Source organism: Acipenser ruthenus, chromosome 23, assembly GCF_902713425.1.
Source record: "Acipenser ruthenus chromosome 23, fAciRut3.2 maternal haplotype, whole genome shotgun sequence".
In the NCBI taxonomy this organism is placed as follows: Eukaryota; Metazoa; Chordata; class Actinopteri; order Acipenseriformes; family Acipenseridae; genus Acipenser; species Acipenser ruthenus.
Genome location: NC_081211.1, coordinates 14,959,515 through 14,977,034, shown reverse-complemented (window position 1 = coordinate 14,977,034; position 17,520 = coordinate 14,959,515). Strand labels below are relative to the sequence as shown.

The 17,520-nt window shown below is 40.0% G+C and overlaps 1 protein-coding gene across 2 annotated transcripts in view; it reads right to left on the bottom strand.

Annotated features, from left to right (window-relative positions):
* LOC117413302 (PH and SEC7 domain-containing protein 2-like) overlaps window positions 1-17,520 on the bottom strand; it is a 208,720-nt gene that overhangs the window by 7,973 nt on the left and 183,227 nt on the right. For both annotated transcript variants that reach the window (XM_058996660.1, XM_058996661.1), the window contains 2 exons: window positions 14,702-14,859; window positions 13,079-13,223 (listed from right to left, as the gene is read on the bottom strand). In XM_058996660.1, the coding sequence (XP_058852643.1) occupies window positions 13,079-13,223; window positions 14,702-14,859 (303 nt within the window). The remainder of the gene's footprint in view (window positions 1-13,078; window positions 13,224-14,701; window positions 14,860-17,520) is intronic.

Here is a 17,520-nt window from a genome sequence, read left to right as displayed (position 1 = left end):
TTATGCGCAGGATAACAATTTGAATTAAGAAAACTGAACAATGTTAATGTTAGAAAAAAAAGCTTGTCTGTGTGCATTTGTTATTAGAGTGCATATACACTCTTGGAAGCTGGTCATTCTTAAAAATAGGGCCTCCCCTATCTTTAAATGAATGAAGACTATCACGCGAGGAAGCCTGTGTTAACTGACAGAAGCAGGTATTTGGTTTAATTAGCTTGAAAATGAAGTCATAGTTTTTAAAGAACTAAACACAGAGGCTAGGTATTGCAAATTAACAAAAAGAAAAAGTAACCCTTTCCAGACAGAACAATGTTTAAAACTAAAAAAAGCGATGTTATAAGAGGTTTAAAAAGTATTCTGATCTGATAAGGAACAGAATGATAAACTCTCTGAAGAGAAATAAGATGTTTGAAGTACATAGAAGCAGAATATTTGAATAACAAGTGTTTTTACCTGTTTGGGGCTTTAGTGTAATAAAAATAGTAATAACAACAGAAGTCTTAATAATGCTGCTATATTAATAAGCCTATAATTTAATGGATTCACAGATCAAGCTTGATCTGAAAGTAGCCTTTAAGCTAAATATAGGTATTCTAGAATAATTCAAACAGACTATAAGTGTAAATGTTTTATTATAACAGAGGACAATAAAGTGTAAACTGGATTTAATAACTGTAGTATACAGTAGACCTACTAAAGAAATCTAATTAATTTGGTGGCCTCTTCTTTACCTGCTTGTAGCAGAGCCGTGCTGGGCATGGAAAGTGACCTCTTTTTTACCTGCTTGTAGCAGAGCGGTGCTGGGCATGGAAAGTGACCTCTTCTTTACCTGCTTGTAGCAGAGCGGTGCTGGGCATGGAAAGTGACCTCTTCTTTACCTGCTTGTAGCAGAGCTGTGCTGGGCATGGAAAGTGACCTCTTCTTTACCTGCTTGTAGCAGAGCGGTGCTGGGCATGGAAAGTGACCTCTTCTTTACCTGCTTGTAGCAGAGCGGTGCTGGGCATGGAAAGTGACCTCTTCTTTACCTGCTTTTAGCAGAGCGGTGCTGGGCATGTAAAGTGACCTCTTCTCTACCTGCTTGTAGCAGAGCGGTGCTGGGCAAGGAAAGTGACCTCTTTTTTACCTGCTTGTAGCAGAGCGGTGCTGGGCATGGAAAGTGATTTTTGGCAGTCGAAGCGAGACACGCTGGTCGTCAGCAGTTTTGAATCCAAGGCCTTTCTGTAATGAGTGATGTTTTTAAAAATGAACTAATGAAATACCTTTTGGTAACAGAATAAGGGAGTATATGGTGTAATGTCCGTTCTCTTCAGTATTATAGAAATTAATGAAAACTTGGCAGCTGAAGCGGGATTTGTATGTGCTGTGTATCAACCTTGAATGATAACCAATGGAAGATGCTTTAAGAAAAACAGGAGTATGTAGCTCATTATATAAAGAAAATAATGAGAGCTTAGTTATAAAAATTAGGATGTAAGCTTTTTTATTATCCGAAAAAGATACCGGTCCGAGGCTCTCTTGAATCCAGCCAAAAAATGACTGAATTTGGAAAAGCGCTTAGAGTAGAGTTTCATATTAATTAAAAAAATAGCCTTGGCAGTAAACAGGGTGTCTGAATCCTGCTTGTGCAGGGGAATTTTTTAGAAACCGAGAGGTCAAGCTTAGTCCAAGCATGGTACAGTTAATATGAGACTATTATATTTAACATGTTCATTATAGCCTGAATTTAAATGAAAATAACTGAACTGGCCACTGTATGCTTAGTGGTTTTATTCAAAGGCTCAGTGATAAACCCCTACAGTCTTTGTCCAATATTTTAAAACACATCTATACATGAAGCAAATCTAACCTATTGAGGGAAATATATTTTAAACCCGGGTTGGAATGATTAAACAGAGTGGGTGTTGTATATTGGAAAACATCTCTCTATATCCATATATATATATATATATATATATATATATATATATATATATATATATATATATATATATATATATATATACACACACACACACACACATGTACAAGCTGATGTTATGTATTAAACAAACATTTCTCTCATATATACACATATATCTGTATTGTACTTGGTAGCAAGGACCCTGTGAACTCCAGTTCACCTAATGTTTAGAGGAACGATGGGTAGAACATGAGGACCATGAGCTCACATTTAATTAATTCTGAAAAGGGAGTCACCGGTACCTTCTGAAATATATTATTCACACAAAGATAAGTGCTGTCAAAACAGAGCAAATAATTAGATTTAATTGGCTATTCTGACGTATTAAATGGAGAAAAAAACCCCAGTCAAGTATCGCTCGACTTGCTAACTACAAGTTGTGTGGTCCATGCTCTGAAGATCTCTAAAAAAGCTGGTTGCTGTTTGGTTGTATTTAGAAGTCTCTGCTTTTGAAGACAGCTCTTGTTTTTACGTTATATTATACAACTACACTTCCATATAGTGGAAGGTAAGTACCATTTTGAATTGATATCTTATTTATATTGATGCATTGCTATATGGTGTAGGAATTATGTTATAGCTTTGGAGAGTGATATATTGGAGGTTTAGGATTTAGCGGTGGGTTCTTTAGTGGTTTGCATGTCTAGCCTAAGGGCTGGGTATGTGATAACCATACCTGTATTACTGTGTTGAAGAATTAATGCTGTTAAACCTGTAAAGGCACTGGAATTGCCCAGACTGCCTATTGCTTGGGATTTGCTGTGGGCTGCAAGCACCCAATCCATTTTTAAGTATTTAATAAACAGAAGGAGCACTATTACTGCTTTGATTCGTTAAAACTTCAAAGTCAAGTCTGTGTGATTTTCTTGATTATTCAAAGTTGTCTGGATACGCTGCAAGCCCAGTGCACGAACAATCCACTTACAGGAGTTTAACACATCTCTGCCCTCCTTAAACGTCTCCCGAGAGTATATAGGGGTTGTAGGGAGATATGCAAATAAAGCATTACAAGAGCCAATCAAATCGCGTGAAAGTTGCCTAACGGCTTCTACATTCACAACGTTTTAAAAGTCAAAATACAGTAGCTGCATACATGTTTCACACTTTTTGGGGCTCATCAGTACAGCGCAACTGTATTTTGACTTCAGAAAGGCTCAGGAGAGTATATACAGACGTGCTCAAATTTGTTGGTACCCTTACAGCTCATTGAAATAATGCTTCATTCCTCCTGAAAAGTGATGAAATTAAAAGCTATTTTATCATGTATACTTGCATGCCTTTGGTATGTCATAGAATAAAGCAAAGAAGCTGTGAAAAGAGATGAATTATTGCTTATTCTATAAAGATATTCTAAAATGGCCTGGACACATTTGTTGGTACCCCTCAGAAAAAGATAATAAATAATTGGATTATAGTGATATTTCAAACTAATTAGTTTCTTTAATTAGTATCACACATGTCTCCAATCTTGTAATCAGTCATTCAGCCTATTTAAGTGGAGAAAAGTAGTCACTGTGCTGTTTGGTATCATTGTGTGCACCACACTGAACATGGACCAGAGAAAGCAAAGGAGAGAGTTGTCTGAGGAGATCAGAAAGAATATAATAGACAAGCATGGTAAAGGTAAAGGCTACAAGACCATCTCCAAGCAGCTTGATGTTCCTGTGACAACAGTTGCAAATATTATTAAGAAGTTTAAGGTCCATGGAACTGTAGCCAACCTCCATGGGTGCGGCCGCAAGAGGAAAATCGACCCCAGATTGAACAGAAGGATAGTGCGAATGGTAGAAAAAGAACCAAGGATAACTGCCCAAGCTGAACTCCAAGGTGAAGGTACGTCAGTTTCTGATCACACCATCCGTCGCTTTTTGAGCGAAAGTGGGCTCCATGGAAGAAGACCCAGGAGGACTCCACTTTTGACAGAAAAACATAAAAAAGCCAGACTCGAATTTGCTAAAATGCATATTGACAAGCCACAATCCTTCTTGGAGAATGTCCTTTGGACAGATGAGTCAAAACTGGAGCTTTTTGGCATGTCACATCTGCTCTATGTTCACTGACAAAAAAATGAAGCTTTCAAAGAAAAGAACACCATACCTACAGTGAAACATGGAGGAGGCTCGGTTATGTTTTGGGGCTGCTTTGCTGCGCCTGGCACAGGGTGCCTTGAATCTGTGCAGGGCACAATGAAATCTCAAGACTATCAAGGCATTCTGGAGCGAAACGTACTGCCCAGTGTCAGAAAGCTCTGTCTCAGTCGCAGGTCATAGGTCCTCCAACAGGATAATGACCCAAAACACACAGCTAAAAGCACTCAAGAATGGATAAGAACAAAACATTGGACTATTCTGAAGTGGCCTTCTATGAGTCCTGATCTGAATCCTATCGAACATCTATGGAAAGAGCTGAAACTTGCAGTCTGGAGAAGGCACCCATCAAACCTGAGACAGCTGGAGCAGTTTGCACAGGAAGAGTGGGCCAAACTACCCGTTAACAGGTGCAGAAGTCTCATTGAGAGCTACAGAAAACGTTTGATTGCAGTGATTGCCTCTAAAGGTTGTGCAACAAAATATTAGGTTAGTGGTCCCATCATTTTTGTCCATGCAATTTTCATTTGTTTTATTATTTACAATATTATGTTGAATAAAAAATCAAAAGCAAAGTCTGATTTCTATTAAATATGGAATAAACAATGGTGGATGCCAATTACTTTTGTCAGTTTCAAGTTATTTAAGAGAAAATTGTGCATTCTTCGTTTTTTGTGGAGGGGTACCAACAAATTTGAGCACGTCTGTATATATATATATATATATATATATATATATATATATATATATATATATATATTGTGAGACAGCAGGGAGGGGGTTAAAACCTCTCGGCAGTAAAAACATGTGCGGAATGCACATTTGTCCTGATTTAATTGATTTGTTAATTGTTTTATTATTAATTATCCCCTGCACCTGGTAGCCATTGTTAAATTAGTACCAGGTGCAGGGTATTTAAGAGAGGCAGCTAGTTTGCTCAGGGCTGCTGAGTAGAAGGAGGCAGAAAGAGGTACTCTGCTTCCCAGCAGTCGTGAGGTAAAGTGTGGTGTATTAAACCTATGTGTTTTGTTTTCTGTTTGGTGGGGAAACAGCTTAGCTGTCCCACTCGTAGTCAGGGTGTTCCTGTTTGTTTAGTTAGTGCTCGTAAAGAGCTAGGTGTTTGTTTTGTATTTTGTTTATTAAAAATAGCGCACCAGCGCTTAAAAATCCATTTCTTGTGTGCTGGGTCAATTTTTAAAGGGGCAACGAACCCGCGAGTGGGTGAGTTGATTCACTATATATATATATATATATATATATAATATACAGTGCCTTGCAAAAGTATTCAGACCCCTGACCAATTCTCTCATATTACTGAATTACAAATGGTACATTGAAATTTCGTTCTGTTTGATATTTTATTTTAAAACACTGAAACCCAAAATCAATTATTGTAAGGTGACATTGGTTTTATGTGAGGAAATATTTTTTAAGAAAAATAAAAAACTGAAATATCTTGCTTGCATAAGTATTCAACCCCCACACATTAATATTTGGTAGAGCCACCTTTCGCTGCAATAACAGCTTTAAGTCTTTTGCGGTATGTACCAGCTTTGCACACAGTGTCGGAGTGATTTTGGCCCATTCTTCTTGGCAGATTTGCTCCAGGTCGGTTGGACAACGCTTGTGGACCGCAATTTTCAAATAGTGCCACAGATTCTCAATGGGATTGAGATCAGGACTTTGACTGGGCCACTGTAGGACATTCACCTTTTTGTTCTTGTTCTTTCAGATGGTACTTTTTGAGTAACGGTTTCTTTCTTGCCACCCTCCCATACAGGCCAGTGTTATGCAGAGCTCTTGATATGGTTGACTGGTGCACCATTACTCCACTCCCAGCCACTGAACTCTGTAGCTCCTTCAAAGTGATTGTTGGCCTCTCTGTGGCTTCTCTCACAAGTCTCCTTTTTGTTTGAGCGCTGAGTTTTGAGGGACGGCCTTTTCTTGGCAGTGCCTGGGTGGTGTGATGCAGCTTCCATTTCCTGATTATTGATCCAACTGTGCTCACTGGGATATCCAAACACTTGGATATTATTTTGTACCCTTTCCCTAATCTATGCATTTGTATTACTTTATCTCTAACTTGCTCTTTGGTCTTCATTTTCCTTCAGATTCACAGCCTGACCAATGATCCTTCAACAGTGGGGTTTTTATCCAGAAAATGTGACAGCAACTTTAATGGTTCACAGGTGGAGGCCAATGGTAAGGTAATTGTGTCCTCGTTAGGGCAATTTCTTTCATCGGTGTAAACTGGGAGCTTCCACAGCACAGGGGTTGAATACTTATGCAAGCAAGATATTTCAGTTTTTTATTTTTCTTAAAAATATTTCCCAACATAAAACCAATGTCACCTTACAATGTACCATTTGTAATTCAGTAAAATGAGAGAATTGGTCAGGGGTCTGAATACTTTTGCAAGGCACTGTGTGTATATATATATATATATTACATCTAAATCCTAAAATTCTAGGTGATGCAAAACATTTGGCCATTGGTGTATATTGAAAAATACATATTCGTCTCAAACGGGATTGTTAAGTTAGTTCAAGAAGCTGTATTTTAGCAACTACAAATAAATTGCAAGAAATATGTAGTGTTTTCTAATCCAATTTCACTATGAAACTGAGCTGTATTGTGTGAAAGGATTTTTCAATCTAGCTGTATTAATTTCATTTAAAATAAGCTTTTTGTATGGTAATTTGTACTGTATGATAAACAGATTTGAAATGTATTATCTATTGTATGTATTACATTTGAATTAATTGTGAATATATTTGCAAACTGAGTGAATACAGTAACAAATAAAAGAATAGGCTATTTTTCCACCAGTTAACAATTAATTGTAGTGTGCGGTGCTGTCTTTCTGTGCCATTTGTGACCTGACGATGTAAACAGACGGTATATGCCATTGACATATTAAGTAGGGGACACAGCTCATTTGTATGCCTCTCACAATTGGATAGATATAATCTCTCAGTAACAATCTGTGTCCGGAAATTACTGCCATATTTTATACATATGGGCCATTGTCTTTAAAAATATGGAAAATACTTTAATGAGCAACCAACCTCACAAGTACAATGGTACCCAAAATATTCTCCTTTTTCTAGGAAAGCAGTGAAACTGGTGATGAGACTGCTTGCTCACTAAACGTCTTGGTGTCCCTGAATAATCGGTTCTTTAACAATATGAAACGATTTTAATGAACAATCTGTCCCACAAGCGTATTGGCCCCAGTATAATCCACAGGTATGACATTTCTCTTCATTTTACCTCTCTTCAGTTTCTAGCTAAGGACTGTCAAGCCAACACCTCAATGAATTTCAATAGCAGTCTTGCAGTCACCACTCAGGAAAATAGTTTTTTTGGGTAAACTAGAGAACAAATGCTCCACCCAGTGGTTCAGCATTGTTAGTAAATTAATCATATTTAGGGTCCCTGTGAGGGTGAGACCCTCACTGTAATACTGAACTGCCTGTTATTATGATTATTATTGAGATTGTTATTCTACTGGTGATAGAGCCGTGGTTTATTATGTATTTTGCATGTTGTTGATCGAGTGCGTTTGATATATGACGGTGTATTGCTGTATTACGATTAGGGCGCTTCCCTTAATGAAGCTGCCGTAGCTATACACGTGGAACAAGGGTTTGTTATAGACATATGTTCGGTAATCTTCCAAGAGAAGGATAATGCTAATTTTCAGTCTTTACTGGTAATAGTTAAGGACTAAAGAATAATAATGATGATGATTATAATACCGAGTAAACAATATGATATAACGATCGTGTTTGTAATCAAACATGGTATTCATGCAGGTTAAACAAATACGTATAAATGAGAAGAAACATGTGCAATGTAAAACAATGTTTTATTGTAAAAGTATGACTTAATTGGTGTACAAAATCATTCCAGGTGTAAGTGTTTATTGAATGATTAATCCTGTTAGGAGTAGGCAGGGCTGGGGATTATAAAATGCCATGTCTTTCTTTACGAGAGGGTATTATTAGGTCAGTTGTGATTTTGTCTGTGTTAGTCAGTTGTAAGTTGTGTGCACAATACATATTTATACCTGTGAACACTACCAAGTTTCATGCGTTATAAACAGCTCCGTATTCCTGAGAAAATAAAGTGATTGTGGGTGGGGTTAAGCTCAGACCATCACCCTGTTACAGTCCCACTGAACTTGTGAGATGGATTGATCAATAACATCCTTAGCATATTTTTAGCATATTTAGTGAGAAAGTAGTCTGAGTGAAGTTATCCAGTAACAAACTCCCCATCCCCAGGTATACTGCTTTCCTAGAAAAGGAGAATAGATTGTCAAAGCACTGCATTGCCAGCAAAACAAAAGGAAATTTGATCCAAAGTGGCAGATCACTAGATGGCGCTGGTTCTTACTTCTCTAAAGACACTGGGCTGATCTAGCCTCTCATACACATATCTATAGCAGGCAACAAGAACTAAAAGGGAAGTCCCTTAACACAGACTTATATAAAAAAATAAAATAAATGAACACACATCTGAGTAAGTGCAATGAGAACCACACAGAATCATAAACAAACACCATAAAAAGGTAAGGGAACAGTACATAAAGAAACGAAGGAAATTTGAAGATTTAAGAATGTCTTTTATTTTCTGTCTCTCTCTAAATTATAAAAGCAGGCCATCTGGCCCTGCCTGGTATTGATCCAGACACACTTAGCTTCTGGGTTGCCATGGCAACCGAAGCGCAGCCTAGAACCACGATGCAATCACCTCACTGTTCAGACCAACGGACAATAGAACAAAGAGCACCTGCGCCCCAGTGAAGCCACCTCTTACTGTTCATCTTTGCCAAGCTCAGACTGTGATGCTTAAAACAAATTGTCTCAAAACATGTTTCTAAAACAAGTATCTTTTCCAAACTGTTGAAATCTGCTTCAGGTTCCAGAGTTCCTGTTTAAATGTGAAAAAAGCCTTCCCATTATTCCTGTTGTTTATATCTGGGGGGATATAAAAATGCATCTACAATGCAATGTGTGGCACAGAGTAAACGGGGCAAGTGAAATAGATGTTTTCTCCCCCAAAAAACATTATTTCTCTGATTGTTTATTTTTCTTTATTGCAGATTTTGATAAATGCAAATAATTTTCACTGCTTCCTGGTTCTTAATCACTTCCTGGGCTGAATGTCACATACACATGATCTAACTGCAATCATACCAAGGGATCTTCAGCACAGGAAGTGATCTGAAACTATAAGTAGCAATGTAACTGTGATATTGTGAAAACGCAGGAGTCAGATGTAACTGTAAACTGTAACTGCACTTTATTGTCATTTATGACACGCTCTCTTAGCCGTCTCTCTCTCTAGCCATTCAACCGGAAACACTAACAACCTGGCTTACGGTCGTGTCCTGAATCTCATGACAGTCCTTAAAGCCATAACTAAAAAGGTGAACCATGAACATTACCTCTCCCCCCCCCCCCCCCCCCCCATAACCTATCAGTTAGTCACATAATCCTTCAACCATGTAGGTAGGTTGCTGTCTGATGCTTTGAGGTCACTGAATGATCCGAGGGGGCCCGGGGTTTGCAGATGGAACAGCAGGCCCCTGGTCGAGTCCAATTAAACTTTGAATATAAACGTGCTTCCCCAGACGCTGCAGGATATAATATAATCAGGATATAATATAACCGCATAGAAGATGGTGTGACAGGGTGCTCCCCGTCCCTGTACATATTATGATTTATATTTTGTTTTTGTTGTATTATTATGTTTGGCAGGACAAGCAAGGTGCCTTCCACCATTATTTGTTATTATTTTAAAACACCTCGTGAGAATGCATGACTGTCGACTAGTAATTATTGAATTAGCTGACAGTCATGCATCTTTAGTAAACTCATGCAAAATGTGACGAGGGATTAACAAGATAACTGATAGCTAGTTAATCCCTTGGTCACCACTATAAGAGCCTGCAGCTTTGGCTACAATGGGATGAGTGTTCGGTGTGTGGAGAACGGGAGTAGAGAGGAGGTAAACAGAAATATCTAGAACATAAACAACTGCTACACATGTTAGTTTAAACTAGCACGAAACTTGTTTGTTCCTTGTTCTGTTTGTTTGTTTTGGCCCTCGTGCCTTTTGATTTGTAAAGTCTTTGTTTTGTTAAATCTTTTTGTTTAATAAAAGCTAAGCTCCATTGTGTCCCAGTTTTGCCCCGCAATTTCCTGTGTGTAGTGCATTCATTTCCTGGACTGAAGTCACCAGCAAAGCCATCCTGTTCACAGATGGTTAAAGTTTTCTTCACAAACAAATGCAAACATCATTACTTTCAAATCTAACTCAGATCCTGGAAGTTGGCGACGGTTGCTATGTGATGTAATTGCTTGCTCTCAGAGTCTCAAGGCGTCGACAGACATTCATTAATTTTTGATTGATAGTTCATCATTGTCCAGTGATTATATTGATAACACAGAATTGCATTGCATTTACTATTGCTATAATTATAGAATATTACTGATATCATGATGAGTCAAAGGAACATTTTGGATAGTTTGCCACAGCATGTGGAAAACAGAAGAAATTAAGCAACAGCGAGACAGCAAGGAGAGACTCACCTGCGGAAGAAACTATTAATATTGCTTATGCCCAGGTAAAATGATTTATGCATCTTTGCTCTAAAGAAAAGGTAGCATAGATTTGAACACAGGATTTAGGCTCACATGTAGGTGCCACACTGCACCATTAGGAGGCAGTGTGGTCCAGTGGCACTTTACAGAGGTAGGCTGTGAACTGTGCATTACATGCAGAGTCACTTACAATAGGATATTGATTTATCATCTCATCCGCAGGATCGAGCACAAGGAGGTTGCTCAGAGTCACGAAGTGAGTGGGTCAGTGGCAGAGGTGGGATTTGAACCGGTGACCTTCTGGTTACAAGTCCCGGACTTTAACCAATCGACCACACTGCCTCCTTACTGCAGACTGTCTTTGCGCATTTGGCACCGCTATCAACAGTAACCCAGGCTTCTGGCACCAAATGCTCCAAGGGCATATACTAGTGCAATGAAAGCTTCTAATTCCTCCAAGGGCCTTGACCAGGAATCATCTTGTAGTCGGTGGGCTTCTGCTTCAGTGCAACGTTGTATGTGGTTAAGCGTATGCATGTCAATCAATAGGTGAAAAGCACTCAATGCGCTCTCATCAATGTTGTGTTTTGCATATGCTGTGGGCCCTGGAACTTCCTTCAAAATATTTTGTTCACCCCTTCTACCTGCAGCTTTAACACCAGGATTTATAGTGTGTGCCATCATTACCAGCCTTTTGAGTGCCAGGTGGTGCTGGCGCTACCGCTGGAGAAGCGGCTGCCTCAGGTGAAGTAGCGGCTGGATCAGAAGCATGGGCTGATGCAGGTGAAGTGGCTGGCATTCTTGCAGAGGCTGCCACAGGATCTCCTGCACCCTCTTCACGCACTTGGTCCTGGCACTTCACTGGCATCCTCCTCACTGACACTGCTGCTGGAAGATTCATCTTCACAACCCAATGTCTGCTTCAGAGCCAGATTCATCACTGTTCGTCTCTGCTGCATCAGAATCATTGTTTGGCAAACGTTGCAGTAATTCCAAACACTGCTTTGCTGTCCTGCATCCTCCGCGATCCATTTTCAATGTGTATTGGGGAAACAGTGAATTTCTTAGAAAAACGAGTGACTTGTATAGTAACCTGAGTGCAGACAGACAGCTGGGCGCCGTGAGCTGTCAACGCTGATTGATGGGCTATCAGGAGGCTCAATGAAATAATAGAAATGTAAAAAGACCGCTCACTTGAGGAATGCAGACTAATATAATCAAACTTCAATACATGGTGGCAAGTCCCGACTGATAAATTCAAATAATACAGCAACATTTCATTGTTATAATATGTTTCATATGCAAAGGTCAATTTGAGAGCTCTGGGTCGGAATAGCTATGACAGTATTTTATCTCGCTAATTTTTGCAGCTACACAATTATTTCTTTGTCAGGGAATTAGGACATATATTTAGGAAAAGTCAGGAAAGCACAGCTCCGTATCTTAAACACACACACAGCAATTTAAATTTAAATTCCAGAAACAGTCAAATTAACTGCCTTGGTCGTTCTAGTGTTAACCAATCATAATTAATTACATTCACAATAAACATTTACTTATCAAAATACACCAAATAAATTATATTTCTATAATATACTCATCATAGAAACACAAGTAGTCCTAGTAGACTCTAACAGTATGCGCACCTATGCTATGCTTCTTTGCATGTGCCCGGTCTGAGATGGGAAGAGGTGAGATGCAACAACATGGCTGCCTCCATGTCTCTCTGCACAAACCAAATCAAAGGAATGTCTCTATTAAGGTACGTTTTCAGTATTTTAAAATAGATGGATTGTTAATAGGGCAGTAGGTATGCTTGTATGGCATGCCAAACGCTAATTATGTTTTCCATTCTTTTAAAATATATGCACGCTTCATATAATCGGAATGTGCACCTTCCGATTCAAACCAGCATTTGCATATCCAATGCGATTATGCTTGACGTGAATGGAGAGTACCAAAGTAGAGTTTGCAGGCTGAAAACAGAGGATTTAGCTGTGTAATGTTAAACAGGGTTGTAGGCAAATGTATTTTCAACCTATTTTTATTTTATATTCTTGTAATTTCTTTAAATTACGATTCTTAGAAAAATATATAAATGTGTAATAAGAATAAGAATGACATTGACAAAGCACAGCATGCTGGCTCATTGTAAACAGGCCCAATTTCTGCAAGTGTATGAAGGCAGATGTTATCTGAGAAAGTTTTGTTGTGTATGAAGGTAGGTGTTACCTGAGAAAGTTTAGTTGTGTATGAAGGTAGGAGTTACCTGAGAACGTTTAGTTGTGGATGAAGGCAGGAGTTACCTGAGAAAGTTTCGTTGTGGATGAAGGCAGGAGTTACCTGAGAAAGTTTCGTTGTGGATGAAGGCAGGAGTTACCTGAGAAAGTTTAGTTGTGGATGAAGGCAGGAGTTACCTGAGAAAGTTTAGTTGTGGATGAAGGTAGGAGCGGTCGACAGAATTTTTTCTTGGAGCCAATGGCAGCTGGAAAAGCTGGGGCTGAGAAGAGCGCAGCGACCAGATTGATCCGCAGTATCCAGGACAGCATCTCTTCCTCACTCCTGCAGGGGGAGACAGAGAGGACAAGCTCATAACCATCAGCTGCACCAGGATCAAATGAAAACCCATCTGCAAAGGGCAGAAGGGGACAGATCGACACAGCCTTTGGTTCAAAGCTTGTTTCAGTTCTTGCTTTTAGTTCTCATGAAAGGTGAGGGACAATGGCACTGGCTCAGTCAGGCACCATACCAACAGACTGCATGAGAGCTTCTCCTCACAGCTGTGATGCAAACTCAATCCTGACCTGAACACCTCCTGCCTTCCAGTCACCGGCCTCTTCCAAGTTGACTGCGAGTTGTTTTAACAGGGGTGGTTTTGTACTGTTGTGTCTGCTGCAGGCCAAGCTGAGACCACTAAACTCACCTGTTACCTGAGCCAGATTCGAAAAAAATCACTCCTCCTCTTAATATTTTATTAGCAGTAAAGAAAGTACCCCAATATATATTTCCACTGCAGATGCATGTAAGACAATGTTGGAGATTTCTGGATTAAATGTGTTCAAATATAATCAAAGGACTATTGCAGTAAACTTTCAAAGCAAGTGAACTGGTTTACAGTGGTTTCGGTGAAATATTTTCTGTACATTAATGTGGTATTTACTGTTTTTCAGATAAGCCTTTACGTATTTAGGAATGCTAGAGAAAAGGATCCAACTGTCAAGGGGATGTCAAATATTATTTTTAATTGTGAAGTATCTTGAAATACCTTTTTTTCCGGCCGTGAAATCAGCATTTTTTTTACAGTATAAAAAACCCAGCCCAGCATTGGAATAAATATCTAACGGACAGCAAAAGCAACTCCTACTGTAGCTGAGTGCGTCACTGAGAAACACAAGTAGTTTGAAATCAGTCCTCTTCATTCAATATGGAAAACTAGAATGTGATCTGCATACATACAGTACATATGTACATACGACATGCAGGGAAGCCTCCTCTATATTCTAATGGCTGGGAATATGCTAACTTATAACAAAAATACATAACTAAAAAATGAATGAAATGAATACTACTACTACTACCTCCTCTTGAATCTGCTCCTGGCTCTTGGTAAACTTGCCATTTACAAGTCCAGGAAGCGTAAAATGATCGGGGAGGGTCTCTTTGACTGTGGGGCCATGTTCAGGGCCCTTGTCCGATCCCGGATTAAGTTAGAGCACGCCCACGCGGAGTCCGCTGGCGACATGACCTCTTTTGTCGACCAGTGGGCTCTAGGGGCCATGCTCTGTACCACCTCCCTTTTGGTTTTACATATTTAATTTACAGTCCTTTTGACCGGTTTTCAGTTAAATTAGTTAGGGTACGTCTTTTTTAGCACCCTAAGGGGTGCTAACTAGAATTGTTTTCCAGCTGTCTTTGGACAGTTGGTGTAGTCGCTCAAACGTGCCTTAAATAGGACTACTACTACTATTACTACTACTACTACTAATAATAATAATAATAATAATAATAATAATATTAATAATAATAATAATGATACTCACGGTGCTTGAAAGAGAAACACTCTCCAGTCAGCTGTCTTGAGTTTCAGTACATTTGGCCGCTTGCTGTAATCTGTGGCTTTTGTAGCTAAGGCATGGTGTATGCGAATGGCATTTTTCAGATCTACTTCCGAAAGGTCTTTGTCAGGCTTGTATTCATCCTATCAAACAAACAAAACAAACGAAATTGAACACGTCTTCTTGGTAAAATATACAGTAAATATACTTCAAATGTGTGCTAGGGTGTGAGCATTGTTTGTGTATTTTGCCCCAGACCACATTTACAATCCTCTTCATAAAATATCTTTGTATCAATGAAATAATCCCCTATTCAAAACCAGGCAAAAGATTTTATCGACCTAAATTCTAAATGTAATAGTGCCTGTAAATTGTGATATTACTACAGATTAAACAGAACTGAAAGCAAAAAGTGAAAATCCATTAGAAATCCAATTGCAGAAAAAGTTTGTTATAGCGTACGTATCACTAACCATTTCTCAATTTGGGGTGACCCAAAGGATCACATTTAAAGACAGTGGGGTCTGTTTTAATTGAAAGTGTTATAGAACTCCGTGAAGTGTAACAAGAAACACAGTTCTGTACCTCTGCTGTATCCCATGTGGTCCGTACACTATCTCACAAATATATTTATGAATTTTTTCTACTTTTACCTGGAAACGTTCGCCAGATGTTTTCTTCAAAGCCTCTCAGTGTGTAACGGTCACCCTACACAGTTGATAGGCAACTGTACTGTCCTCCCTTAGGAGATACTACTGGCCAATTAATTAAAACTAAATAAGTCAGTAAGGGTGACTGACAGTAAAACAGGGTTGTCACAGTGCGTCAATTTAACTACACAACACTGGTTTATTCCAAGGAACACAAAGCTTGACAAAAAGAATAAGACTAAACAATTACAGAAGAAAACAACTCAATTAGGGACAGAGTGACAAGGAAGAGAATATAGTGTAAACAAACCCAGGAAAACAGATTATAAATGAAGATACACAGCAGAGCTTAAGAATATAACCACAACAATTTAACAATTACTGACACGGAGGATGATTAATATACAGAATGAATAAACAATGCAACACAGAATATAAATCAACAAAATAGTAATGAAGTCCCAAAAAGTAACAAAAGAAAAAAAAAACAACCTAATTAAGCAAACAACGGTAACTAGACAATAAACTAAAGCAGCAGACAAAAAAGAAAAACATAGGCTAAAGAATAATATCTAGCTAACAGTATAAAGATTAGGTTTCAAAAGGTAGACAGACTCTCCCACCAGTGTGCTAGCTACAGGAAAAATTTCATCCACCAATCCTCTCACACAGTCAATCTTCACCTGTCTCTTATTTCTCTGATTGTGGGGGGTTGGGAGTGTGTTTTTGCGGGGTGGGTGCGTCCTGGAAGATGACTGGCATGAGGGCCTGGCGAATGGCACTCTCCCAGGCTTTAGCTACCTCCCCACCCACTCCGCTGTTTGGCAAGGTGCAATTGGGGAAGCCCGGGCTGATGGAGGGCTCTTCCCCGACAAAGTAGCGCATGTTACCAGTGATGATCTCGAAGCAGTGGGGACTGGTTCCTGCCGGGACCAGACTGAAATTCTGGGCCGTCTCAACAGACAGGATCTCTGATAGCGGGATTTCCTTGTAATACTTGCTGGTAGTGTCGTTCTGAAACAGGATGATGCACTTGCAGTCGAGTCTCCAGTAGTGACGCTTCCGCAGCGTTCCTCTACAGTGGTAACGGACGAGATGGACTCAGAAGTGGACAGACGCAGGGAAGGAGTGCTGGTCAGGGACGTCGTGGACAGGAGTCTCTTGCGTGCTTCGCTGCAATTGTTGGTGATGCTGAAGGCGCAGCGCTTGTGGTAGTTCAGCCCACAACCGTCACACTTCAGTCCCTGCCGCACCAGGCCGAACAGCATCTCCCCGCAGTGATCGCAGAATGCCGGCGCGCGGTACGAGTGCACATTGAGCGCGTGCGGGCGAATCTGGAAGTCCTCAAATGTCGCAGCAGCGGACAGCACCACTTCAACCAGGTTCCTTCGTGGTTGCCAGGAGCGCCACGGCATTCAAACCTGGCAGGTATTCAAGGATGTGTTCCGTCAAGCCTTTCTACCTTCAGACTTCCAGGCGGAGATCGAGGATCGGCTCCGATCCAGGGTGCAGTTGCCCAACGAGCAAATAAGAGATTTTGCCTATGACTATCGTGCACTGTGTCTGCGCTGGAAGCCGGATTTGGAAGAGGTGGAGGTAGTGCGATGGATACTTAACAACAGTAATCCCAAACTCGCCAGCTGTCTGAGAGGAACTGTGAGGACAGTGGCAGATCTGGTATGGGTGGGTACCCAGGTGGAGCGTGACAACACTGCCCAAAAAGAATACTGGGCCAAAGCCAACTCCAACCAAGCATCCCTAGGCAAGAAAGGTAACCGTATGACCTCCAAGAAGCCTGCTGAAGTCAGTGTGGTGAATCCAGAGGAGAAGATAAAAGTACAACCGCTCCCAAAACTGTCTCTTCTGGTGGTGAACATTGAGACTCGAGGGTTCCATGGGCCTGCCCTTCTGGATACGGGATGTAATTTCACACTCATGCAGGAGAGCCTGTGGAGGAAGATTTCTCGACCAGGAGAAGTACTGGACTCCGCTCATAACCAGAAGTTCTCATTGGCAGATGGACAGTCACACAGACCCGTGGGAAGGATACGACTTACTTACCTCTTCCATGATGAGATCTGGTTCTTGGATACTTACATCCTTGCAGACTCTCACTTAGCTTTCCCTATAATCCTAGGCTTGGATTTTATGGAA